Consider the following 25486-nt stretch of genomic DNA (forward strand, 5'->3'; position numbering starts at 1 on the left):
GAGGAAGAGTGGATAAAAGCAATAGAGCTCAAAAAGAATCAGACACATGGTGGGCTAGCAGAGCAACCAAGACGAAACGGATTGAAAGGAGCGTGATTTGCGAGTGAGCAGTAAATTTAAAAGTAAAGACAAGAAATTTTCAATAGTAATCAGCATTTGTAACATTCGATGCATATCGAGACATTGAATGTCATGTTCCTTGGAAAGAGAGTTATCAGGATGCTTAGGACAGGACTTTGGTTGGCTACCAGGCAGCCAACCGAGTTTCCAACGAATACACATACTGCGTCCGGAATAAGACATGAGAAGCCAAAGTATAGGATCCAAGGACAAAGAAAGACAACAAAGAGAGAACGGCTAAGATTGAGGAGTTGGGTGCCTTTGTAAAAGATTGCCTTGCAGGAACCCACGTTTGACAGCCTTAGAGGAACGAGCGCAGAGGGTATTACCTATCGTGAGTAACATTGCCATAGTACTGTTTCCGAAAGTTTGTGCTATTGGGATCGATCAGAATGCTGCTTTATATGTAGTAGCAGATGAAAAAGGAGTGTATCATCAGGAATGTATGAGGAATATAGAAGGAGTTGATCCTGTAGGATGTTGATTCATTCTTTCATCATAGGTAGCTTAACCAGGTGCAGCATGATGTTGGCAAAGGAGGGTGAAGAACCTCCAAAAACTATACGCAGGGAGTGGTTTTGAACGTTTTCGAATTGAATGATCTGAGCTGATGCAGGTGTATTAATGGCCAAAACATATTTGAATTGTGAGCGCACTATTTATGAATGGAAGCAAGCGACAAGAAGTCAGTTGAAGCCTTTGGGTTTGACACCAATAGAAGAGTACTGGTTCAATGTAACTTGATATTAACCATGTGTGTGGAATTTAAACTGGATGAAGCGACAATGAAGATTGACCAGGTAACTGTGGAAGCTCTCGAAATACAGTAGCTTCACTGCCAATTTGTGGATTTTATAAAAAAAATGCATGGATTTTTAAAATAAAAATGAGGGAATAACAAAAGTTCAATTTGTGGATTTGTAAGAAATAATTTCACAGATATTTTTCATCATATAAAAAGATGAAATCGTTAGTGCTCTTAAAGGAAGACGACAAAGGAAATATACACGACGAGATTGGAGCTGAAACAATGAAATTTGTTGATGAGAAACCTCATCCTTACGCTTTAAAACAATTGGTTAATTGAGTCTTACGTAAAAGAAAGCGCTAAGATTCCCACCAACGATAAGTACATTGAATAAAGCAAAGAAGTTGCCATCACTGCAAATAATTTGAGGATAAAAAGTCGGTAATATTCGCTTGAAATTAGAAGTTTTACTAGAATATTACCAAACATTAAAACGACGCATTTCAAGCGAATTTTACTCATGAAGTAAAATTTGAGGTTGTTTGTCATTCCTAAATCAATTTCAGTTGGCTCCACCCTATCCCCCAATGTGATAGATGTTGTCTGAGCCATGCTTTATTTTCTTTTTTGCAACAAATAATAAAATTTTCTCTCTTCCCTATAACTTTCTGCCTAAGCTTGTATTCATTTTTTTAGGGAAGGAATAAGATACAAAATATAATAATACGGATTAAAAGCCTAAGAATCGGCGATACCATGGGTGGGCATTTATCACATTATTCGACTACGTATCGCAAACTTTAGAATTTCCGCACAAGGAAAAAAAAATAGATCTACGGAAATTGCCAAATATCCATAAGCGGACGTACCTATCCACAGAAAAGCAAATCCAGTTTTCTTGGGTTTATTAATTACTTTAGACAGCAAACCCCCAATGCTGCTCTACTTATGAATCCTCTAGATGCCTTACATTTTTACGTTGAGAATTTCAATGGTCCTTTTATCTGGACTCCTGAACATGAATTACATTTTGACAATATTAAGAACATATCGTGCTCTGAATTAGCTTTATCTCATGCTGATCCGTCTCAACCCTCTTGAGTTGCCACTGATTCTTCGGGTTACGGCACTGGCTGTTGTTTATATCAAGGGTTCAAAATGACTAACCCCAATGGAGAAGGATCTAAAGCTAAAAGGCACATTGGTTTTATGCCTTGTCCTCTATTAAAGAAGTGAAAAACGTTACTGTGTTACAATATGTAAATGGCTTAGTGTAGTTTATGTCTTAATCCAATTTCATAAATTTATTTGGAGCACACGATTTACTTTATACACTGATTATAAAGCTTTATGCTATATTCATTCCCAAAAGAATGTCAATAGTATGTTTATTAAATGGCTTGACGTTATTCTTGACTATAAATTTAGTGTTGTTCATATCCGAGGATTAAACAATATCCTTTTTACTAATACCACGTTGCTCGAAATGAATGATCATTTAATCAATATCAAAACTGACTTTTTTAATGAAGGTATGAACAATGATCCATAGATATTTAAAGATACCAGCATTAGTTACTTACTCAACAAGCACCAGATTGCCGTCATCGGCACTTTTATAAAATGTAAGGCTCTTCCTGTTGAATCATATATGCATAAATTGGCATCTTTGACTCATATTTTCTTTCTCTATAAAAACAATATAGTAAGATTTCCGAAGGAGTTTCTTCTTTGGGCTTACTAAAAGACCTGGCGACTTTGCTTGAATTGAAATCGATGAAGTGCAATCTTGACTTTTCAGCAGACCATTTTATGATTATCAGTACGACCATTACAAATCTCAACTTGGCAAAGACAACGAGGTAGCAAACAATTCTAGACTTTGCAGTTCTGGGCTCTCTGATGAACTATGACCAAAGGCATCTTCTTTCTGGTACTACCAATTTGTAGATTAAATAAAAAAAAAAAAAAAAGCGAGGAGAAGCTTTATAAAAATGATGATTTTGCTGACTTTTTTTGGGGACTCGAATCAAAGATTCAGAAACCCTCAACTGTCCTTTCAATGATTACAAACAAATTAGTGAAAGCGAGCTGTGGAGCACATCCTTCGAATTGCTGCTATCTTGCCTAATCAGCGATCCTGACCGACTTGTTCACCTTCGCTAGACCGATGTCATCCCTAATGAAAAAGGAAAGTCCCGGCCCAATGCGATGATTAGTGAAAAACAACAGTTTGCATTTGGAAGTAGTTGTGAAGTAGGCATGTTATGCCTCTAGATTAATAAAACTAACAAATAAGTCAAACAATCGATGAGTTGTATCTCTTTATTGAGTAAGGAAGAGAGAGAGTCCATTCAATGCAAACTACGTCTTAGAGTATGACAGTGAGGTTTAGGGTCCGAGGTAGCACGATATAAATTGTGCGGGTTGTTTATAGTATATAGCGCTTTGTGCTATATATGATCTATAGTCAAATTATCAGTTTAAGAAGCCTTTAAGTGATCTCACACTACATCAAGGAAATTATTAAGGTAAATACGACATCGTTGCCCTCCTCATTCATAACGATTATGAAGCTAAATTCCACTTCCAATTGAAGATTTGATATCCCTTTATGTGATGATCATGATCCTTTGGAACCAAACAACTTTCGAGACATTTTCTGTAACAGTTTCGATCAAGATGAGAAGGAGTGCACCATATGCAACCTCTTTGGTCAACGTGCCACTCATGCTATCCACTACCTCAAAGGTCTTATCCAGAGCGCTGCTGCTCGCTTTTTCGTTGACAAAGGCATCATTAATACCACTGCACTCTATGAACTCAACTTTTATTTTATCCTATGGCTTCCTTTTTTGAGATTGATTTTACAAACAGATTTCTTCGTAAGCTCCTTCTTACCCCCTTCTGTCCTTTTCTTTTTCTTTTGACCTTGGGCCTATAAGGAATTTTCTTTTAGTTTCCTTTACGTTTTATTTGATCTAGCTAGGCGATTATGGGGTGTTGAAACACTGCATGCTTATTTAAGTCTTTAAATAAAACAGTTTTTTAAATATAATAAGGATGGTTAAATGTAATTTTAATGCTGAAGAGTTACGCAAACTACTGATGTAAGTGAAAACTAATACATTTCAATCAGTTCATTTATAAGATATGCTACCATTAGCAAATGTGTAGCAAATGTAGTCACCAGTAAGCATTTGTTGATAAATTTGAAAAGTTTTTTGGTAGATAATGATGCAGCTTCACCTTGTATGAGCTAGGTCTACTGCATAAGCTGTGCTTTTCATTAGCGACTAATTTCATTTCTTTTTAAATATAGCCATGTAGATGCACTTCTTACTGACTAGACAAGATGTTTATTTTTGAAATGTTTTGATCACATTTTACTTATCAAAGATCATACTTGAACCCTGACCTTTTCCTTTAGATGAGGGCTCAGATTAATCTGTGATTGAGGAGGGAAAGACTTGTAATGTGATCAAGAAGGAGAATCAGTGTTCTTTTTAAATGACCTAATCGATCCTGTCACAATCATTCCAATGTTCTTTGTTTAAAGTCATGTATAAGGAGTATCTATGCCAATTAATAAAATAACATGATTTTTACCCAACAAAATAGATTTCAAAAAAAAAAAAAGTAACACATTATTTTGTAAGATTAAAAATTTCTAGAGGGAAGGGAGTCTTTGTTTATCCAGATGACATCGGAAGCAAATGAAACAAGAACCTTGAAATCAATACATGCTTGTAGTAACAATATCCCTCTCTTTTTTTATTTACAGGAAAAGAAGAGAGAGAGAGAGAGAGAGAGAGAGATGACAATATTACATAATTAAATTAAGGGAAAATAAAAAGAAGGGCCCACTTTCTTTTTGGGGCTTAAATAACAAATAATCAAGAGCCTTGACGATCGTCTGTCCTATTAGATTACGACGTGATCTGCATACAAGATTTGAAAGGGAATAAGCAGAAATCCATGACTTATCCACATAATTCTTATATAAAAGAAGTCTCATTTTCAGTTTTAAGCTCAAACCATATCTTTCTTTTCTTATTCCAATGTTAATCGACAAAACAACAGGTCGACAGATAATTTGGGGTTTTTTACTCGAAAACACTTATTTCACAGAATTTGATGAATCAAATCATGCCATCATCGAAAAAGCTTATAGCCAACGTAAAAAAAAGCAAACGAGCCATTATATCGTCATCAGAGACTCTCACTTGGCTTCTCCGGCAAGAATTTATTTTGGTGTGGTTCAAGTTCATCTCAGGATGCCAGGTACGCGTTATTATGTGAGAAGAAACCTGTCTAAATTCCCAATGGCTCCTTCTCCTACCGTGACAAGCGAACCCTGTTTCCATCAGGATTTGATGCTACCGGATGATCCATCAGCTACATACAACCCTATTCACAACAGTGATCACCAAAGCTGCAATAATCAAGCTGACATAACCAATTTTCATCCTTTTATAGCGAATGACTTGACCTATTCTTTTACGGATTCTCTGATTTCTAATGATAGTTATTATTCTTATGATCTTGGACAGAGTAATAACTTATATAATATTTTGGAAAATACCAATGATCATCGGCAGTGGTCAACCTTGACGGATCCTATGCTTTGGCTTATATCTCAAGAAATGTATTCATACACTAATTTAAATACCTCAGTCAATAATGGTTCATTTTATTCTATTTTATAAATTTGCTATTTTTAAATAAAGAATTGGAGAAAAAAAAAAAAAAAGCTTGTGACCAAAACAGAAGAGTTACTAAATTTGATAAACTACAGTCAGAGAAGGGGAAAAGGGTTGTTTCGTGTATTGCATGATCTTTCAAGTTTAAGTGGATAACATATTCAACCAATGATACTCTATACATTTTAATTGAGGAAATAAACAATCCAATCGTCTTTTCTCATTCTTATATTGTAAAATAAACACAAAAGAGAGAAGATAGTTCATGTCCAGAAGCTTTTGTGATTTGAAAGTAAAATAATCAGCAAATCTGCCATCGCTCAGCCCAATAAAATTGAGCGTTTTTAAACTAATTCATTGTCTTGCAGTAAAGTTTATTTTCTTTTAAAAAAAAAAAGTGTATGCGCATTTATATATCTTCTAAAATTAATAAATATTATATATAAAAAGAGAAAGTATTTGCTTTTAAATAGATTTTTTTTCATCTTCATCATCTAAAGAGGATTGCAATTCTCTAACCTTCTCCTTTACTTTATAAAGCCAATCTGGGTCTGATTTATCTATCACTACTTGTGAAGCAGCATCGTTCTTGTTTTCTATCACAACATGGTTTGCTTCATTCCATACTTCAATAGCTGGATCCAAATGGTCGATGCCAACGTCCAATTTATCTTTGCCTTTATAATCATTGTTGGCAAACAAGTCTCGTAAAGTATTTAGTGTATTATTATTACCTCTTTCCGTGGGCAATTCTGCCTCTTCTTTACGTGTTTCTGATTCCTTGTGTCTGCGGAACAAGTTTCTCAAACCACCACCTCCACCACTACCAGTCGTTGCACTTTCCTCTGTCTGAACAGCATGATCAGCAGCTTTATTTCTATTGATCCAACTCTTGAGACTTGAAACACTCGCCTCGTTCTTTTCAATATTACTTGCTACTTGAGCTGCAGAAGTATTGTGTGATGTGCTGCCTCTGGGATTGACAGGTTCCAAGAATCGAATACTTTGAGGCTCTTGCGCAACAGCTGTTCGCTTGTCGCTAATTTTACCAGAGTCAGTTCCTATTTCAGTACTATCGGATTCATCAGGTAAGAAATCTTCTTCGGGTAAAATTATCCTCATCCTCTTGTATCTGTATTGTGGTCTGTGGTGGTTGTTGTTGTTGTTGTTGTTGTGGTTGCATGGTATTCAAGTACGTATTACGTTTCAATTGAGACATGGCATCCATGTTATCAATCTGCTGTTGTATATTTTCTTCACTCTTTCTACCAAAACTGATTTGCTGACCAAATTGTAACTTGGGTAAACGGAGGACTTGACCACTCCCGGTACTGGCAATTGAGAGAGTACGTGTTCGGATTCGTTTTCCGATCTTGAAGAGTGGGATTGTCGTGCCATGAACAAGGGTGGAAGAGAGAACGATGAAGAGTACGACGGGACTGACGAGGTCGATTGCGACAGGTTTTGTCTCTGAATCATGATAGATCTCTATTAATTCTTCCTTGGCCACCATAGATAAGAATACGGCACCTACGCCCATAGGACCAAACCAGCCACTGAATATAGCTTCACGATAAGTCTTCATGGCTGGCATGACTGGTTTAAGAATGATTAAGATGGGCAATCTTCGAAAGACGAGAATCAAGATGGCAATGACAACCAGACGCCAAGGGGCTAACCCTAAAGCAGCATTACCAAAGTCAGACCAAGGCTATTGGATATATTAATACATGTTAATAGATAAATAATATTTCTTTACAATAATAGCACCAATATAAACAAAGACAGCCAAGTTTAACATCATATCAATCACTTCTTGGAAATGAGCTTCTTCTGTTTCTTGTCTGAACCAATCATCCCATGAGAAAGCATTTCCTGCAACAAAACAAGCCAATAGATCATCACTTCCAGAAAAGCCTGTCATGCTCATTAAAAATAGCTAAAAACAATCATCAATTTCTTGTTTCATGTTATTTTTCTTAATCTTACAGCTAAAGCAATTGCAAAACAAAGAAAAGATGGTTTATCGATCAAATGGCTAGAAGAAGTAAGTAGCTAATCATACCTCTTTCAATTTAATACTTTACTTTTTCTCTGACCACTGCAATATAATTCTAGCAATATAACCAACTACAAGTCCAATCACACAAGAAAGTGCAATTTGAAATAAACATGTCATATAAATCCATTTTCCAATCGCTGTTCCCACATTTTCTTCACTGATCAAAAACAAGGCTAAAAAGAGAAATGGGAAGCCCATGCCATCATTGGCTCCACTATCATAAAAATGATTGGTTACGTATTTCTTCTTTTTTTTTCTTTGATCTGTTTGTAAACTGTGTACCTTTCTGCAGACAATGCATTTCTGATATGAGCTGGTACATGCTTTTCTGCAAAACGACCTTTGACTACAGAATTTGCTAAAATCTGTTTAAAAAGAAGGTGAGTTTAGAAAATGAAAACAGTGTAACACCTTTCTTACTGGATCTGTCGGACAAACACAGGCAGCGATGACAAGAGCATGAAGCTATGATTCAATCTGGTTACACACACATGTTATATGAAGAAGAAAAGGGTTCATACTATACATAATTAATGGGTGGAACTAACCACCAAATGAATAATCCACTGACTAACCACATAAAAATCATGATGGGCACCAATAGCATAAACATTGTAAGCCATTCTTTTTTCATGTAATGTCTATCATATAAATAATTGTTTATAAACACACACATTTTCTCCTTTTTTTTTTTTCTGTTGTTTACTTTGGTAATTCAATACCCACAGCCATAACCTAGATGAAACATTTAAGTCACTTTTTTTCTCCTTTAAATAAAATAAGCTCACTTGAATTGCCAAGATACATCTTGTTAATTCTTTTGTTATTTCATCATGATCATCCCAACTAAGTGGACTGAATCCATTTGATACTAAGGGGCCCGCAATGATCCCCACAATAAGAGCCACAACTAGAATAATGATTCAATTTAGATGAATTGATTTTAATTTTTTCTTTTTTTTTTTTTACATGCTTCAGATAAGAAACATCTTTCTTTTAGAAACATAGAAACATAACCAAAGAATAAAATAAAACCACTTAAAATAGCAATGGCAATGGTGAACGTTGAGAATTCACCAGGTATAATAGCCAACACCATCAAAATAATAAAAAAATTTAAAAAAAGAAAGAAAAGAAAAGAAAGAAAAGTCAGAAAAAGCTTTTTTTTTTTTCATATTTTAGAATAAAAAAATGACATATTTTTTTTTCTAAAATGTGTAGGCTGTGTGTGCAACTTTTTATTAGATCCGACAAACGAAAAAAAAAAATTGTAAATGAAACCAACATCTTGTTACTATTTATGAGAAAATAATAATAATACAAGGACTTGTGACACCCATTGGATTGACCGATTCCTTCAAGAAAGAACACAAGAGAGTATCGGCTTGACATCCGGAAATAAAAAAGAAGAGAAAGAGAAGGAGGTATATCAAGAAATATTGAATCATGTTTTAGTTTATTTTGTATTGATCATTTAAGTTTCCGTAGTTAAGCAATCCATTTTAATTTCCGTTTATCCCTTTACAGTGTTTTTAGTGTTTGAGGGCCCCCTTCTCTTTTATTCTGATTGGATGTTTCCAAATTCGGATCGTTCCCCAAAGAAAATCCTTTGGTACGACCGTACGACAATTAATCAGGTCTTGTCATTGTTATCAGCAGCTGAGCAAGTTGATAAAATAATCATTCAAGAAAGATGAAGAATGGGTGATGGATTATAAATAAGAAGGATAGAGGACATAAAGATTGAATAGAGTGTCACTAGGTTGGTTAGTGAAAAAAGTTAATTTCTATCTATTTGATACTTTGCTATTCCTCTCATTTGTGTTGAATATAATTGATTCGGTTGTAAAATGGTGAATTATCCATTCCTTGTAATTCATTTAATTATACAGAAAGAAATTAAGGAGTATGTTTGACGTTAAGACATAATTTGAATTTTGATGTACGTCAACTATACAGATAAATTAACAAAATAAATCACAGCGGCTGATATCAGTCACTCTTGAATTCAAACTGTATGTTATTGATCGCTTTCACTGGATAGGACTTGTAGACATCTTTATTAACATGGATTCAAGTGTTATCAACTCTATAGGCCGATAGAATACAGTCATACTGAAACATGTAAACTACTCTTTATTACTCTTTCTCCCTGATCTTCAGTGTTCATAAACAATTCACTTTTTTTTTCTCTCTTGTATCATACAGTTCATGGCAATCGGAAATAAGTATTTCATGAATTCTAATGACTCTTTCAAGCTTAACTGATTTGTCCCCCCCCCACTTCTTGAATATAAAGACTTGTTCTGGTATGCCTTGGTCAAAAAGATATGTAAAGTGTGGGTAATTTGATTCTGTAAGTCTCTAGATAGAATAGTCAGGAATTAAAAGTGATGTAAATACAGCACATAGACTGAAAGAATTGCTTCAAGATTGTTTCAGGCCCTTGCTTGAGTTGACTAATTGCTGGTGATATGATTAGCTATGATAACAAAATTGTCCTCTTATCAAATATAATATCAATAGCTATGGTCTATGCATACATCAAGAGCAATTGCCAAATAATCTATTACATAACAAATAGGCTGATTTGACAGTTTTGATTTTATGTATTTCAAATTTGACTCATGTCAACCTACACAATTCAAGTGTCAAGTGTACAAAAGTGAATATCAAACAAACCATTGAATAGAATGCGGATATAAACATAGTTATAGTCATCTACCTTACTCCATGTTCACCCTCCTTACAAAACCCGATTGAGGAGGAAATGCTAGTTAAAGATCAAGCAATAGACGCCAAGTATGACAGATCAAAAATCATTTATGTATGCGATGGTGATTACTATTTAAGGCAATTCGATGCTTTATGAATGCAGAAAAGGTTATTATGCAGAAACAAGTTTAATAAATTTCATTCAATAAGCATTTCTTTAAAAAGACATTTCTCATTCTATTTAAATTAATTTCTGATCTCAGCGAAAAAAAAAAGGGGGAAAGAGAAAAAAAAATTACAATGTTACACATCTCAAATTGAACATTATTTCTTTTCTCTCTTTTTATTTTTTTTACTTTATTCTTTTTTTTACTTTCAAACAATAGACTTTTGTTTAATAAAAAAAATATGGTTACTTTTCAGAAAGTTGTAAATATCCATTCATCAATGTTTATGATTTAGTATTGACTTCATTTAAAGGTTATACGTATTACAGAAACTCGATGGTCAAAGTTATATGTCACGATGGCTTTGATCCAGTGTATTTTCATTGTTACCCTTCAAGCAGCTATCTGTGTACAAAATAGTTTAGAAGCAGATCAATTACCATCTGTGGATTCAAACGTACTATTATCTTCATCCAACAATGCCATGATACCACAAAGAGCAGCCTATCGATTAGGTAGAATCAAATGGGAAAATATTGCTTTTATGGGTTTCCAATTTTGGTTTTTGGGCATGGCTATTGATGCAGTAGGTTTCTTCCTATTCTCAATTCATTATATAAAATAACATGTTTAGTAGACAGTTTATCAAAATACAGCAGAAATATTAGTGTTGGCTGTCGTTAATTGTTTATGTGCCATCTTGGGTGCTTTAGAAGTAGTGGATGGTGTAAAGTGGTTAAACTTACTAAAGACAACATCCTATACTTACATCTATTTGGAAACAGCAGAAAAGATCGAAATCGCTCTCTCTGTCACTATTCTTGCATTTGCAGTTGTCATGTCTTATCTAAGTTTTCAAATGTCCAAACAGTTTGGTTGGAATATTTATAAAAAGATTGGTGCAGATGTTCGTATTCAAAGTAAGTCAGTTTATCACATCATAGCATGATACTTATAGGATCAATAGAAATGTATAGGGTGTTTCAATTCTTTGTATTATGTTTAAAGGTCAATATCTTTACAGAATTTCTCGTTTCATTATTTTATTTGATTCAATTTGCCAAACAAAATGGAGTGGAAAAGGCAATAAGAGAACCAGATACTTGGCTTCAGTTAGTAGTAACCATCTTCTTGCTTCCATTCTTATATTTTGCAAGAACAGCAGGAAGTACAGAAAGTAAAACACGCATGGTTGTCTTTCTTGTCTTTCAGATCTTGGTTATTGTTCACTTTGTTGTCATACTAAAAGAAACACTTCAACCAGAAAATAATTGGTATACTTGGATTGTATTCAGTAAGTGCTCTTATTTTTTCTATAAAAATTTACTTAAAAAAGCATTCTATTAGTCATTATGGGTATCGTCATTGATATCATTACAATGACACTTGGTATACTTTGCATGAGAAATTTTGGCCAAGGCCTTCAACCTTTTGTTCAAAGAGGTGCAGCCAACAAGCAAAGACTTCACGATTATGAATTAAGCAAAACAAAAACAAATGATACCTGGGTGATTGATGATTAAGTCAACTATACAAACAATGCTTTTTTTTAATGTAATATAAACAAACAAATAATAGAGGCTTTTTGCAGCAATTCAAATTCGTCTTTTATAAATATAGTGCGAGTGCATCTTTGCTCATCGATGCAAAAATACAGTCCTTAATCCATACAGTATTTATTTCTGTCAAGGACGTGCGTCTTTGTCTTGATGACTGCAGAAAAAAAAAATTAGGGTGTTGTCATAATTTAAACCCAGAAACCTACGTCACTGAGATTATTAGGCGAGACTTGTCCCGGCCATGTAAAAAATCTTTATTTTCTTCTCTTACAATAAAACATGGCATCCGGTTTCGGTTTAGACGGTGGTAATGTTTACGCAAATAAATATCCCGTATTTCAACTTATTTACCTTTGACTAGGTCGTGGTCGATGCTTCCACTTTTGGCAAGAATTTAACAAGTGCTATGCTTCTGCTGATCTTCCTCAACAATGTCTTTCTCAACGTGATGATTACCTTGAATGTCTTCACCACACCAAAGAGGTAAAACAAATATTTGGAATAAAAATAGAAAACTAATATTATAGAATAGTTTGCTCGTATTACTCGCATTAAGACTGAAGAATTGAAACAAGCTGAATTAAGACAAAAGCAAAAGAAAGATGCTTTGACTGCAGCCAATTCAAACTTGCAAAAATTAAATATTATTGAAGAGAAAGCAGCATAAAAATGATTTTTTTTTGTAGAAAAAAACAACATAAATAAATTAACAGGAATGGCTACTACAAGAAGTAAATTTCCCCATATAATAACAAATGACCATTGCAATGAATATGATAGATATTTGTTGACCATCAAACGATAATCCATCGGATATGACAATGAGATTGTTATTCTGCTATATGTGTTAGCCTTGTTTTTATTAATAGTGATAATACATACCTGACGTTCAGGGACAAGTAAATAACCTTTAGGTATTTTTATATCCTCATCTACTTGCTTTGTTAATACTTCTTCAGATGATGGCTGATTTGCTTGTTCTGTTGAAGAAGCCTTTGTCTCTTTCTTTTCTTCTTTTTCTTTGATGGAAGTAAAAAGTGTATCATTGTATTTATAAGTGGTATAATCAAAGGTATCATCATCTTTCAGTAGTGGTTTTAACGTCAGCGTTACCTCTTTACCGTCCACAGACGGGTCTATTGTAAATATTTTAATCATTTGATGCTTAACAAGCACTTCGCATCGTACTAAATTATCAGGCAGGACATGAACATCTAAGCCGTGAGGAAACATGTCCTTATGAATACGAATGTCAGTACACCAGTGATTCGTATCCCGTCTTTTTCTGGATCGGTAAGAGTTTGAGGGCTGATGCTTGACAGTGTAGACCATTCGATACTCATTTGTTAAAGCATTGAAAGATTCTGCCATCACTTTACCAGCTACTCGTCGAATATAAGGTGGACATCCATACTGGTTTAAGTATTTCTGCAAGTTATCAATTGATTGCATGGAGGCATCCAGCACTTTTTCTAGATGAGTTTTGGGTACTGCACGTGTGAGATCGAGATTACATACAAACTGGGTATCAACCGAGACAGTGCGTCCTTGATCGTCTAGATTTGGACGGAACATCCAGCCATAGAGGTCCATGTGTGCTCGGATAAGGTCTCCAGTTTTATCCGCTGGAATGGAAGAATCATTGACACTGACAGCTGCTGTATATACCGTACCATTCACAGGATCTGTTTCTATTGTCGTGATGGCAGATATGTCTGTATTGAGAGAAGGGTGTAATTGATTATCTCGCAAGTGCCAACGAACCAAATAATCTTTTTGACTGAACCGTTCAACCATTTCTCCTTTCTCAAATAATGTATCCCCTACAAAAGAGAAAGAAAATAATTGAATATAAAGGCATATAAAATAAGCAAGTTTGTTTACAAATTTCTCTTGCTCCAAAACAATGAATAATCGAACAAAGTTGTTCAGCTGTCCATGGGCTATGAATGACCCCATCTACTCTTATAAATGGTATTCTTCTCGTGCTCTCTTCATCATCTAAAGGAGCAATGAACTTGTAATACTTTGTGCCATCTACTTGCTTTACAAGCGTCCAGTAGTCATATGAAGCAGTCAGCTTTTTTAAAAGTTGAACACTTTCTACTTTTTGTATGGGATGACGATTCAGAGGATATAATGACTGAGAGGTGACCGTGTTTGCAAGCTTTGTTGGTACTGTTGATTTTGGTTTTTCTACTTTTTGTTCTGCGAATGCGATATGCTTTTTAGGTTGAGGTTGTTGGTTATAAGGGGTAGACTGTTCTCGTCGAATAGCCGTAGTGGAAGGGGTTAATGAAGAAGGGTTGTTGTGTGGTCTGTTGTTGAAATGCCGTGGAGGAGGAGGAGGAGGCAAAGCGTTGTTTTGATAATAATTCATGACAGAGGGTCGTCTGCTAATCCCTGTATGAGTTGTTTGCTTTGTCTGTGATCGCATACGCTCCGCTTTCTTTTCAAGATATTCAGCTACTTTGGCAATCACTAACGGACGTCTTGCTAATGTTTTTTTTGTAAATCCCGGCATCCAACCTTTCATGTTTTCTTGAATGACAAATATAACTTGGGTGGATGGCTGAGGACCTCCAAGTATAGGTTTCAAGACCCATCCTTGTAACTTTGTAAGTAGTTAAGTATCGTTTACCATTAATAAATGATAAGTTACCTTAATGTTTGCACGGGCTCTTCCACTGCATTTTGGTATCTTTGGCGTTTCTACACTTGTACAGGCAAATAAAATGGCACCGTTATGTGTGCATTCAATCTTTTCTACAAGCGCTAAATCTCTTGACCTAAGAAATACATGAGGAAAAGTTGAATTTTAAACAGCATTTCAACGATTTTTGTTCTTTTACTTGCTTGTCGCTGTTGATTTCATTACTTCATAGGTTAATGATGTTGTATCATTTAAATTTTCTACAAGGTTTCCATCTTCATACCTTTGAAGGAGTTATTATTAATCTGACTATTGTTATCATTGATCCTTACTGTTCATCCCATAATTTACGCATACCAATCACATAGAATATAGCTTGTGGCGAAAATCCATGGATGACGGCTTCTCCTTTGAAGATGGGCGTCTTGTCTCCTTTATGTAACCCATTTTTCATGTGGACTATCACACCACTTTTGTGTTTGAGTGCCTTCTTCCATCCTTCTTCTTCCATAGCCACTTGCTTTAATGTAGAGAGTGCATTATCTGCTTGATGGATGTGATATGTCGAAGAACTCAATAAGGGGTCTATATAGCCTGTTTTTAAGAAGGTGTGTTGAAAGCGAAGTGGTTTTTGATCATCTTCATCATCGCTAAAGATGGCGTTGAAGTGATTATTGGATCGTGTGTTTACTTTTGTGTTGTATGCTTCTTCCCATTCATCTGCAAGATCTTTTTGATTAAAAGAACAAGTCATGACTTAAACTTGTTGCATTCCTCCTTTTAGCAACAAAGAAAAAAAAAAGAAAAAAAAAGAGGTGCAGGACTCTTTTGACGTGAGAGAGGGGTAACACAAATTTGAAAATTGTGCTAGTGTTGTCGTGGATAGATTGAAAGAGATAGTTTTCCTGTTTTGATTCGAAAAATAAAATATTATATATAGACCAAACGAATAAACTAGGAGAAAAGGGTGAAAATAATTTGCTTATTACTGGTATATGCATGTTGGAAGCTGTTGAATTTTTTTATGTAAAACAAGGCGAGGTTTCGATGAAGATGACTTAGATATCTTATACGTTTAAATTTTGATTTTTATTTATAAAAATTAATGACCGCTTTGAGCGCATGATGTCTAATATTGCATCGTTTTCGTCCTGGGAAGATCAATAAAAAGTTCAATGGAAGCTAAAAACCCCTTTGGGGATCAAGGGTAAAAAAGATATGGGAGGGAGAGTGAAGGAAACAAGTGAATGTTACTAGTGAGGGGAAGAGGGTAGCCAATCGAGGAATCTTTGCCCTGGTTGGAATGGCGGAGACGGTTAGTCCTTATCATGGAATAGGTAATCAAGTTCATAAAGTATAGTACAAATGACCGGCCAACGAATAAACCATGGAGAGGCGGAGTGAGATGAACATGGTATTCTTGTTGGTAATCTATTGAGAAGGAACGATAGAGGACCTTGGACTGTTTCTGGCATTTGTAAGCGATGGTGCATATCGAAAGATGGAGTTACAGTCGTCCCACTGCCAAAGTGAGGATTTTACAAAAAAAATGGTACGAACTTTAAAATAAATTTGGGGGCTTTCTAAAAAAAATCATCGGTTGTTTGAAGTTAATTTCGCGGATTGCGAGCAACTGATTTCACATTGTTCTTTTTATTTATAACAAGATACAATATGTCGAAACTAGTATTTTTTTTAAAGATGGTAAAAGAAACATTTACGATGAGAATGGCGTTGAAGCTATGGACGTTGTAGACGAAAAGCCGTATTCTTTTGCTATAAAGCAGTTGGTTAATCTCGACTCATATTTTTAACAAAAAGTCAATACACTACCAGATCAAGAGCAGTATGAAGAAAGCGAAGATATTACCATGAAGCTAAACTCGAAACCGTCAAATAAGTACATGGAATATACATTTGCTTCAAGAGAGCTTTTTTTTTCATTTTAAGATCCAATATGTAATGACAGTTGCTACTGCTACCCGAAAAGCTAGTGTCAAAGAAAGTACTACGCGTACTTGGTGGAAGAAATTACAGGAGGATCCAGACACTTTCACTCTTGAAAAAAAAATCAATCGCCAAAACAAACCGAAGTCTAGATTGCAGGAGAAGCATAAACAAAGTCTAATTGAGTTTTTTAACGATAATGCAAATGCACACATTCAAGATGCTGTCGAGAAGCTCACAAGCAAGTTCGAAGGTCTCGAGATTAAAAAGTCCAAAGTGCACGAATTTATGAGAGATGAGTGCAATCTTAGTATGAAACAAACTACTTGCTGGCCTGAGGCAAGAACAAGCAAAGAAAATGTTCAAAAACGCTACGAATGGGTCTTCAAGTGGAGCAATACAGATATGGATTTTTCAAGAAACTGTATTTTTATTGATGAAGCTGGTTTTGATATTAATGTGAGGGCAATTAGAGCATGGGCACCTAGAAGGCAAATGGCAGTAATCACCACTCCTACAACAAAAGCACCATCACATACTATTCTTGGCGCTATACCATCTGTAGGGGTGGTAAACTTGAGTATTCGTGTACCAAAGCAACATCCAAAAGTAAGAAAAGTTCAGGAAGGTAGAAAAAGAAAAAATCCTGAAGCTTCTAAGGAAGACGTTCCAAAAGGCACAACTGCTGGCCACTATATGCGACTCATTCAGGAAACTTTAAGTATTTTAGATAAATATGATCAAATGAGAGGCTTCTATTTTATAATGGATAATGCACCAATCCATAAGCAAATAGAAGATATGCTCTGTGATAAGTGCAAAAAATCGTTTCAAGATGCTTCTCAATTGAAAAACCACAAAGGAAACTATCATTGCTTGTCATTGACTGTGAAATATAATGACCGTCAAGGTTTGTAAAACTCTATGATTTCTTTTGATTGCATACATTCTGCAGGGAATTCGATTACTCTTACTTTGAAAAGAGATCAGCAAGATAAGATTATTTGTCACATATGTTGCAAGAGCTGGAATACACGTGCGGCTGTGTGGAAACATTTCAGCAAGTACAATGGCAATTGTCAATCATTTGAAGGTAAAACTTAAAATATACAAACAGGTTTGTCGTTACCAACAAAGATTTTTTTTTACGTCACGAAGTTGCATCATCAAGCGACGAAGAAAATAATTCTGCTGAGATAGCGAATCCTGTGATAACCATGTCTCCAACATTGGCAGCAGTGCCTGAAACAAACCACAATAGTCCGCGACGAAGCTTTGATGAAGCACTGTTGGCTGCTTGCAGACAAACAGGAAAACCATACGAGGAAAAAAACAAGACTATTTGGATCCTAGATAGTATGAACTTACAGCCATTTTCAATGATTGATAACACTGGTGTGGAACAAGTTGCATTGACACATCCTGTAAACCTTGCTGCAATCATTAAGCCGGATCGTGTAGACAACCATGTGGAATTGCGACACATTTCAACAAGCCAAAAACGACGATGGGACGGCAGTGTTTCCTCCAGCAAGCTAATTAATAATTCTGACGATATGAAAGCTCGATTTTTATCAATCACTCATTATGGACCATACGCTAACATTTTGTCGAAGCGGCATTTTACTGAATTGAAACCTGATAACTGTCAAATGCTAAACGATGATTGGGAGGCATTTGCTCAATTACGATTTGTTTGCAGTCAACTTCTTGCTGGTGCGATCATCATCAATAACAAAGGAGAAGCAGTCATTTTGAATACTGTGGAGGCTTACGGTCGCTCACGCTCAATGGACGTGCACAGGGAAAGAGTGTCAGTCAAAAAAGGTTTTTCTTCACCATCATCCTTGCCTCCTATCAATACCAGGTATCCAAAGACGTGGGCTACCATATTAAATGACTCTGAAGGCAAAAAGTTGGTTGTTGGTTCTAAAAGCATGAATGTATTGGTCACTTCAAGTTTACGCGTGGATACCATCCTTCCACTCAGTGTAGGTGGAATAACTGCTGCATTCGATCTCCCAGATGGAAAGAATGCAGGTATCTTTTTGGACAAAGACTCAATCACCAAGGCCAATGCTCTTGCCAGAAATCCTTCAGCCGACAAAATCGCCCGACATGATCTTCTCCACCAGCCTCGTCAAGTTCGGTCGTCTTTTCATCTTCCTTCCACATATATGCTATGCCGATCTGCAAGTGAATTCACAGATGACAAGCGATCCAAGCCATTTACAATTTATACTTACGTGGATTACGACGGTGGTGATCACGATTCTTCGAACAAAATAGCTTCGCAACTCTTTCAAAAAATCGGCCTGAATATTATTTTACCTGACAGGAAATCCGTGCTGAACAGAACGCACGTGGAATCTCTATACTTGAAATATCCCAATAGCGAGGTCAAGACAGTATTGAAGAGCATCATGGATGACGAAAACGAGGAAGAAATCATGATTGTGGGGAACAAATCTCTCAACCAGAATCTTCAAATATTGGCAGCAGCATTGTCATCCAGCATTTCGTCTGCCAACAAGACTGTCGCCCAAATTATCCAAAGTACGTTTATACAATCACACCAAATAAATTTTCGGACAAAGAAATTTATTGAAGATAATTTTAACCTCATAACAAAATAAACTTGTCTTTTTCTCATCCATCAATACATTAAAAAAAATGTCTGCTCAAATCTCTAAAGACTGCACCCGACCTTTAATTATATCTGAAGATGAAACAAAAGAAAGTAAAGCATGGGGGGGGGTTTATCTTCTTAGAACACATCATACGATTAGAGAGATTGCAGAACTTGTTGGATTGAACAGGTCTACTGTGCAAGACATAAAAACCAAGATTGATGACTATGGCAGCCCTTTGCCTCACAAGCAAACAGGACGCCCATTGAAAATAAATGAAAGAACTGAAAGGCACTTGAACAGGATTATTAGAGAGGATCCTTTTGCCTCTTATAAAGAAATAAATGTGGAATTAGCAAAGCTAGATGTTTTTGTCTCTATAGAAACTCTTCGATCGTATGTCGATCGACTTGACTTCAAATCGTATAGAACAGCCCACAAGCCTAGATTGACTGCAAGACACCGCAAAAGTAGGCTTCGCTGGGCGAAGGAACATCTCAATTGGACGGAAGACCAATGGAGAAGCGTTGTTTGGTCTGATGAGTCGCGCTTTTGTGTAGAAGGCAGTAAACGCGGAAAAAGAGTGCTCAGGAAGGAAGGAGAGCGTTAAGACGAAAGAAATATAATACCCACAGTCAAGCGGGGTGGAGGTGGTGCTATGGTTTGGGGATGTTTTTGGGGAGGAGGTTTCGGACCTTTAGAAATTATTGATACCAGTTCCATAGACCAAGAAAAATATATCAATATTTAGGCCAATAAGTTCCATCCTTGGTTTACAAATGTTACCTTGCATCAGGAGAGGGATTTTATCTTCCAAGAGGATGGTGCTTCCTATCATACAGGTGGTTATGCTCGATGGTGGAAGGAGACCCACCAAATCAGGGGTTTTGAGTACTGGCCTGCTCAAAGCCCTGATTTGAACCCCATTGAGCATGTTTGGAATGCTCTTGAAAGGCGAATTGAAAGAAAAAGATCGTCCGTCAAAAACTTGGAGCAATTGAAGGTGGCTCTACGAGAAGAGTGGGAAAGAATGGATGATGAGTTTGCGGACCGATTAGTTCGAAGTATGAAGAGACGGTGTGAAGCAGTTATCAAAGCTAAAGGCGGCGCAACAGAATACTGAGAATCATTTTATGAATATGTTTTTTAAATAAACATTTGAATCTTTCTTTTCTCAAAACTTGAAATCCCAAGCTTAAGTATACACGTATTAATTGGTCTTGAACTTACATGCCATATTTTTTAAATTTTTTGTTTCAATATTTTGTCCGGAAATTTATTTGGTGTGACTGTAATAGATTAAGAACCTTACGAAACTACCTTCCATGCAAGAGCGTGCTTACATACTCCAATCCCAATTCCTTCTTCGCTCCTTTACGCTTCCAGAAGATACCCTGCTCTCCCTCTTATTGTGCTAAACCCGTCGTTCTAATAGTCATTCACAATGGTATGCACTCTCAAAGTCACCTTTATGGAAAAAATGCCTACCTCACCTGGAATCCCTAGACAAGCGAACTCTAAAACAGATCCAGTTACAGTTCCGACAAGACAATCTCTGTCAAAATCGCTCCTCCCGTAACTCTACACTTCTTTCACTATGTCGTCCAATTATTTCCTTGGATCCTATCTTATGGCTACCAATGACCAGAATAGAACGAAATCGCTGTGTGCGTTGGCGTCTCGGATGGCTTCCTGGGGGTACACCCAGACCATGTCCTTTCCATCCTTCACAGACACTTACAAAGTCCCATTCTATCCATTGCCTCAATATGCACCGCCGACTACAATTGCCTGAAACGATAGTAGATCCTCTGCCCTTCCTTCTGAACAAATTACCTCATCGAATACCACATTCCTTTCAAGCAGCCCTTCCTTGGTCCCTCAGATGGCCTACTATCTGTACCATCCTCCATGAGCTCGACTACTTATGCCATGACAAGATTCCGCCTTCACCACCACCCAATATTGGGCAAAGATTCCTCGAATGGCTTCCCAATGTCTCCCGCTAGTGTTTCTCACACGTGTCACCATTCCTTTCTCTTCAACATTTTTACCCTTGATCCTATAAAGGGTTTTTAGCCTCCACCCATTCTATTTTGACCTGCCCCGGGCGAAAACGATGACAACTAAGTCATCATGCGCCCATTTGGGGTTTTAATTTTATTTGTAAATAAAGTAAATGTTTAAACGTAATAGATTAAGAATCTGTTTCAGCGTCCTTGCTGAATATGGTTGTTCTACCATTACCACAAATTTAATTAACAAAATATGAATAAACAAATTAAAAAAAGTACCATATAACATGGTTAGATGTAGCGCCTCCATTAATTTAGACTTTGTAAGTCATGTACTGGATTCCTGTATTCTTTTAAACTTTGCTTAAAGAACCTGCCTTTCCCTTCCCCAAGTTATTTTATATATTATAATCTATACCAATTATGGCATTGTCAATAATTTTTTTTAATAGGCAGTCCCTTTTGTTTATGTATAAGAGGATAGCCTGTAGTTGTTAGGAATGATCACAAGTCCATATTGTAATAATGATTGACCAATAAAATATGATTTGAAAAGAAGCAGTCAGAAATTCTCCTGAAAAAAAAAGTATAAAAAAAGCTTCTATTCCCTGCTTTTTTTTTTCCCTTCATTCAAAGAACTATCTGAACACTCGTAGGCGCAAGTTGAAAGGTGCGAGGATAGGCATTTCTTTGCCTGACTTCGGGAGGGTTTTCTTTAATAAAAACTACCTAACTGGCCAAAGGCTTCGGCTGGAGGACGGGACGATGGAGGGTTTTTTCGCAGTCCTAACCCATTTCACGATGGGGAGGGACTTTTTTACCATTTATGTAAATGAAAAAAAAAGCAACAAGTTAAAAATGATCAACTTTGTTTAAAATATTCAAACTCTTTTTATATGTAGAATGAAGCTGTTACTAAATGATACAAAAAGAGAGAACTGGAAAGGGATTGTAATTGAATTCGCGCCACAATCCTATTAAGATAATGCTTGGAAATGGTTACAGATCACTATTTGCATACCTTACTTCCTTTTTTCCTTTTGTTCTCTCGTCGATCGTACTGAACATTTTAGCTTCTACAAAAAAAAAAAAAAAAAAAAAAAAAAAAAAGGCGTAAAGGTGAACCAAAGCCATTGAATCAGTATCTATCTTTAAATAGATAGATGCATTTTTATGAGGAACCAATTGTTTCTATAAAAGTCATAAATAGGATATATAAAGAATAGAGGGTTTAACAAACAATTACGCATTAACCAATCAATGCTTAAACTCTGCTAATGAAATCAAGCGCTCGGATTCACCAGAGTGACGACAAATTTTATGGAATACGGAATCACTGGTTTTGATCAGTGTCAAGGGGACTGGAGTAAAGAACGAAAGAGATCAATATCATCACAGTACCTTATTTATAAACTCTCGCCTATCAAATTCAACAATGGATCCTTTACAAAATACCAAAATACGATCATATTCAATCACGGTCTGCAAAAGAGGAGCAATACAAAGAAGAGTAGAACCCGAAAGTTTAGCTGAAATTGACTTTTGAATCGCCTTATCCGTTTCAAAATCAGCACTAGTATACTCATATTCAGGTTAAAATCTAATTAGATAACACTTTTTCTCTAGCTACGGCAATAAAAAAAATTACTTAAAGCAGCATGTGCTGTGAAGATATACTGACTTTAGCTGATTATGCTAGCTTTCAATGAAGTTGTTGGTGCTCATATTTTGACGTTCTTCAATAACATAAGCTGCAGACCATTTTTTATATTTATTCAAAGCAAGCCATCTATCCTCAAGGTATTCAACAAGTTGAGGCTGCTCAGCAGTCCATTTTTCTCTGAATATCCTTACTTTTTCTACTACAGTTTCACAGAAAATTTCATACATAATTGGCCGTAAGTCGCTCATGATATTGCCACGTACTACTTTTGCATTGTATTGTCTAGGACTATTCTTAACTTTTGTTGCTAAACTTCTACTCCAAAGTTAAGCAGCATGAAACAAGCACAATTGAATTCGGCAGTTTTCACCAAAAGTAGCTCGGACTGCATCAGATTCAGGGATACTGCAATCAACCGTGATCTGCCCTGGACTCACTGCACAGTTTTTCTTCAAAAATCACAGCCAGTTCAACAGTGGCGTTACGGGTTGATCGTTGGTTATCATGTATCCAACAAGAACTCCTTTTCCAGTGTCAAAATGTCTTACTACTAAGTTATACAAAATCTCACTGCTTCTTGAAGATGTACCAAAAGTTGAATCTAGAGAGAAACTTTTCGATACCCCCATAATACTCATTTGCTATAGAGAAATAATCCCATAATAGAATATGTTTTCCATGGAATAAGAAATAACTTTATAGTTGGTTGCAGCAAATTTTTCTTCCCAAACTTTGAGAAATTCATATTCATTTTCTTTGAATTAGAACATATTCTTTGCAACAGACAACTAAATGTTGTAAACATCGTCGTAATGAAACAGTTTATCTCGCTCTTCAGCATCTTCATCTATTTTTTGAAGCAAACAAGATCTAATTTCTCTTCTCAAAAGCTCATGTTGCAAAAGAGCCTTTATTTTCCTTCTAAGGGTGCCTGAAAGTGACATGAATTTTAAATCCGCTAAGATCCAGGAACATGGTTATGCGTGTTTTTTCGTTCAAAATGACAAACTGATGGTCTGAACGGTAGTAAGTTATCATGATTGTGTTAACTCGTAGGAATAAAAAGACTTTAAAATTCAACGAGACTGAAAAAGTTATATTTTATTTAATATTGTAATATCTGGTATTTATATTCTTTTCATGGAGGCTTAATTAATTATAACTGCAGATCTATCGTGAATAAACTTTAATGTAAAGATCTGTTCCAGGTTATGCAAGTGGGCTGTTTTATAATTATTTCTTAAGTAGATTTGTTTTTATGTCGCATTGCATCCGGAGTTATATTAAAAACTTGCATTGAGTTAAAGGAGTGGAATTAGTTATAACCGAATAATAGAGAAAAGACTGTAATAAATCTTTGTAAAGCATTCACTACTCTGGTTTCTTATAAATTGAATATGAATCATGTTTAAAGTATGTTGGGATACGACAATGATACACGCAGGACAACTAATCTTCTTGGATTCTTTTTGAATAGGTCGATGGTCCCCACTTGCTTTAGATACATAGACATTTGGTTCACGATGGCAAGTATATTTCTTGCTCCACAAGATGATGTTGTTCCTTGAGCAATAGCATGCTCGGTTGATCAGTATATTTTTCTTTACACGCCGAAATATCAAATAAATAAGCAGCTTTTGTTCTAGACGTTCTGAAAATGCTAGTTTGCAAAGCATTTAAATTCGAAGAATCATCGCTATGAGGGGTCAAAACGTGATCATACATTAAGGATATCACAGTTGCTGTTACAGCTTGAGCATAGGACTTGTATTTAGCTTTGTGTTTTGGTGGTGAAGATTGGAGCTCTGCACCTGAGTACAGTAGTCGCTCTATTTAAGAGTGGCCAAAATTTTTGGAATATCCACCCTTAAATAGAACACACTCTTAAATCGAAATTCGTAGCTGTTAAAAAATTGAAGCCACTTAATATGTATTGTAGCTATATTATAGAAATGTTTATACAACATGTTTCCATGTAGGCCACTGTCGGTTGGTATAGATTTGGTAATTGTGTAAGGCCATTGACAAATCAAAACTTGCTTAAGACTTGATCAAAGTTGCTGGAAGGATAATGTACGAGTCGTAGACTCAAAATAATTTTGATAAGAATAAATATGACATAACAAAAGTCCTTTTCTTTGTTTAGATTCTATCTATAAAAAATGTCTAATAATAAGCGTGTACGCCTTTCTTTCTCGAAAAATTGAGCTTTTGGATCAACAAGCTACTGGCCAGCCTAATCAAACAGAATTAAGTGAATGGGCTATGAAGAAATTCAATTTAGATCAATCACTTGCCCAACAGACTATATCAAACATTCTCAAAAATGCTGAAACGTTAAATAGTAATACTAATGTTGTCAAAAATGGCAAAAGTCTAAAAACAACACGCTATTCTCAACTTGATGATGAAGTAGTAAAACTTGTTGCAGACATGAACAATAACAATCTGCCAGTCAATCGAGACTCAATCCTTCGATATATAAGACCTATTGCTTGAGTAAA

The 25486-nt window shown here is 35.8% G+C and overlaps 10 protein-coding genes across 10 annotated transcripts; 8 read left to right on the top strand and 2 right to left on the bottom strand.

Moving 5' to 3' along the window:
• Nucleotides 1–872: 872 nt before the first annotated feature.
• On the top strand, nt 873–1207 carry RO3G_11560 (uncharacterized protein; the record flags this gene model as incomplete). The annotated part of the gene is made up of 2 exons (XM_067666144.1): nt 873–920; nt 1082–1207. 2 exons carry the CDS (start codon nt 873–875, stop codon nt 1205–1207), a joined length of 174 nt encoding a protein of 57 aa, XP_067522245.1.
• Nucleotides 1208–4929: 3722 nt separating this feature from the next.
• Nucleotides 4930–5577, top strand: RO3G_11561 (uncharacterized protein; the record flags this gene model as incomplete). The annotated part of the gene is made up of 1 exon (XM_067666145.1): nt 4930–5577. The coding sequence occupies one exon, from the start codon at nt 4930–4932 to the stop codon at nt 5575–5577; it is 648 nt and encodes a 215-aa protein (XP_067522246.1).
• Nucleotides 5578–6036: 459 nt separating this feature from the next.
• On the bottom strand, nt 6037–8365 carry RO3G_11562 (uncharacterized protein; the record flags this gene model as incomplete). Its single annotated transcript, XM_067666146.1, has 9 exons — nt 6037–6632; nt 6775–7282; nt 7331–7510; nt 7561–7609; nt 7659–7847; nt 7916–7998; nt 8054–8098; nt 8160–8274; nt 8340–8365. The coding sequence occupies 9 exons, from the start codon at nt 8363–8365 to the stop codon at nt 6037–6039; spliced, it is 1791 nt and encodes a 596-aa protein (XP_067522247.1).
• Nucleotides 8366–10873: 2508 nt separating this feature from the next.
• On the top strand, nt 10874–12038 carry RO3G_11563 (uncharacterized protein; the record flags this gene model as incomplete). The annotated part of the gene is made up of 4 exons (XM_067666147.1): nt 10874–11101; nt 11153–11435; nt 11483–11809; nt 11863–12038. The coding sequence occupies 4 exons, from the start codon at nt 10874–10876 to the stop codon at nt 12036–12038; spliced, it is 1014 nt and encodes a 337-aa protein (XP_067522248.1).
• Nucleotides 12039–12353: 315 nt separating this feature from the next.
• On the top strand, nt 12354–12741 carry RO3G_11564 (uncharacterized protein; the record flags this gene model as incomplete). The annotated part of the gene is made up of 3 exons (XM_067666148.1): nt 12354–12381; nt 12436–12557; nt 12607–12741. 3 exons carry the CDS (start codon nt 12354–12356, stop codon nt 12739–12741), a joined length of 285 nt encoding a protein of 94 aa, XP_067522249.1.
• Nucleotides 12742–13029: 288 nt separating this feature from the next.
• On the bottom strand, nt 13030–15481 carry RO3G_11565 (uncharacterized protein; the record flags this gene model as incomplete). The annotated part of the gene is made up of 7 exons (XM_067666149.1): nt 13030–13093; nt 13188–13210; nt 13263–13897; nt 13959–14688; nt 14737–14863; nt 14927–15010; nt 15060–15481. The coding sequence occupies 7 exons, from the start codon at nt 15479–15481 to the stop codon at nt 13030–13032; spliced, it is 2085 nt and encodes a 694-aa protein (XP_067522250.1).
• Nucleotides 15482–16689: 1208 nt separating this feature from the next.
• On the top strand, nt 16690–17592 carry RO3G_11566 (uncharacterized protein; the record flags this gene model as incomplete). The annotated part of the gene is made up of 1 exon (XM_067666150.1): nt 16690–17592. The coding sequence occupies one exon, from the start codon at nt 16690–16692 to the stop codon at nt 17590–17592; it is 903 nt and encodes a 300-aa protein (XP_067522251.1).
• Nucleotides 17593–18326: 734 nt separating this feature from the next.
• On the top strand, nt 18327–20427 carry RO3G_11567 (uncharacterized protein; the record flags this gene model as incomplete). The annotated part of the gene is made up of 3 exons (XM_067666151.1): nt 18327–19230; nt 19400–19860; nt 20056–20427. The coding sequence occupies 3 exons, from the start codon at nt 18327–18329 to the stop codon at nt 20425–20427; spliced, it is 1737 nt and encodes a 578-aa protein (XP_067522252.1).
• A 646-nt stretch (nt 20428–21073) lies between these two features.
• Nucleotides 21074–21313, top strand: RO3G_11568 (uncharacterized protein; the record flags this gene model as incomplete). Its single annotated transcript, XM_067666152.1, has 1 exon — nt 21074–21313. The coding sequence occupies one exon, from the start codon at nt 21074–21076 to the stop codon at nt 21311–21313; it is 240 nt and encodes a 79-aa protein (XP_067522253.1).
• A 3634-nt stretch (nt 21314–24947) lies between these two features.
• RO3G_11569 (uncharacterized protein) lies at nt 24948–25481 on the top strand (the record flags this gene model as incomplete). Its single annotated transcript, XM_067666153.1, has 2 exons — nt 24948–24975; nt 25129–25481. 2 exons carry the CDS (start codon nt 24948–24950, stop codon nt 25479–25481), a joined length of 381 nt encoding a protein of 126 aa, XP_067522254.1.
• Between the last annotated feature and the right edge of the window lie 5 nt (nt 25482–25486).

This window comes from Rhizopus delemar, genomic scaffold, assembly GCF_000149305.1.
Source record: "Rhizopus delemar RA 99-880 supercont3.9 genomic scaffold, whole genome shotgun sequence".
Lineage (NCBI taxonomy): Eukaryota > Fungi > Mucoromycota > Mucoromycetes > Mucorales > Rhizopodaceae > Rhizopus > Rhizopus delemar.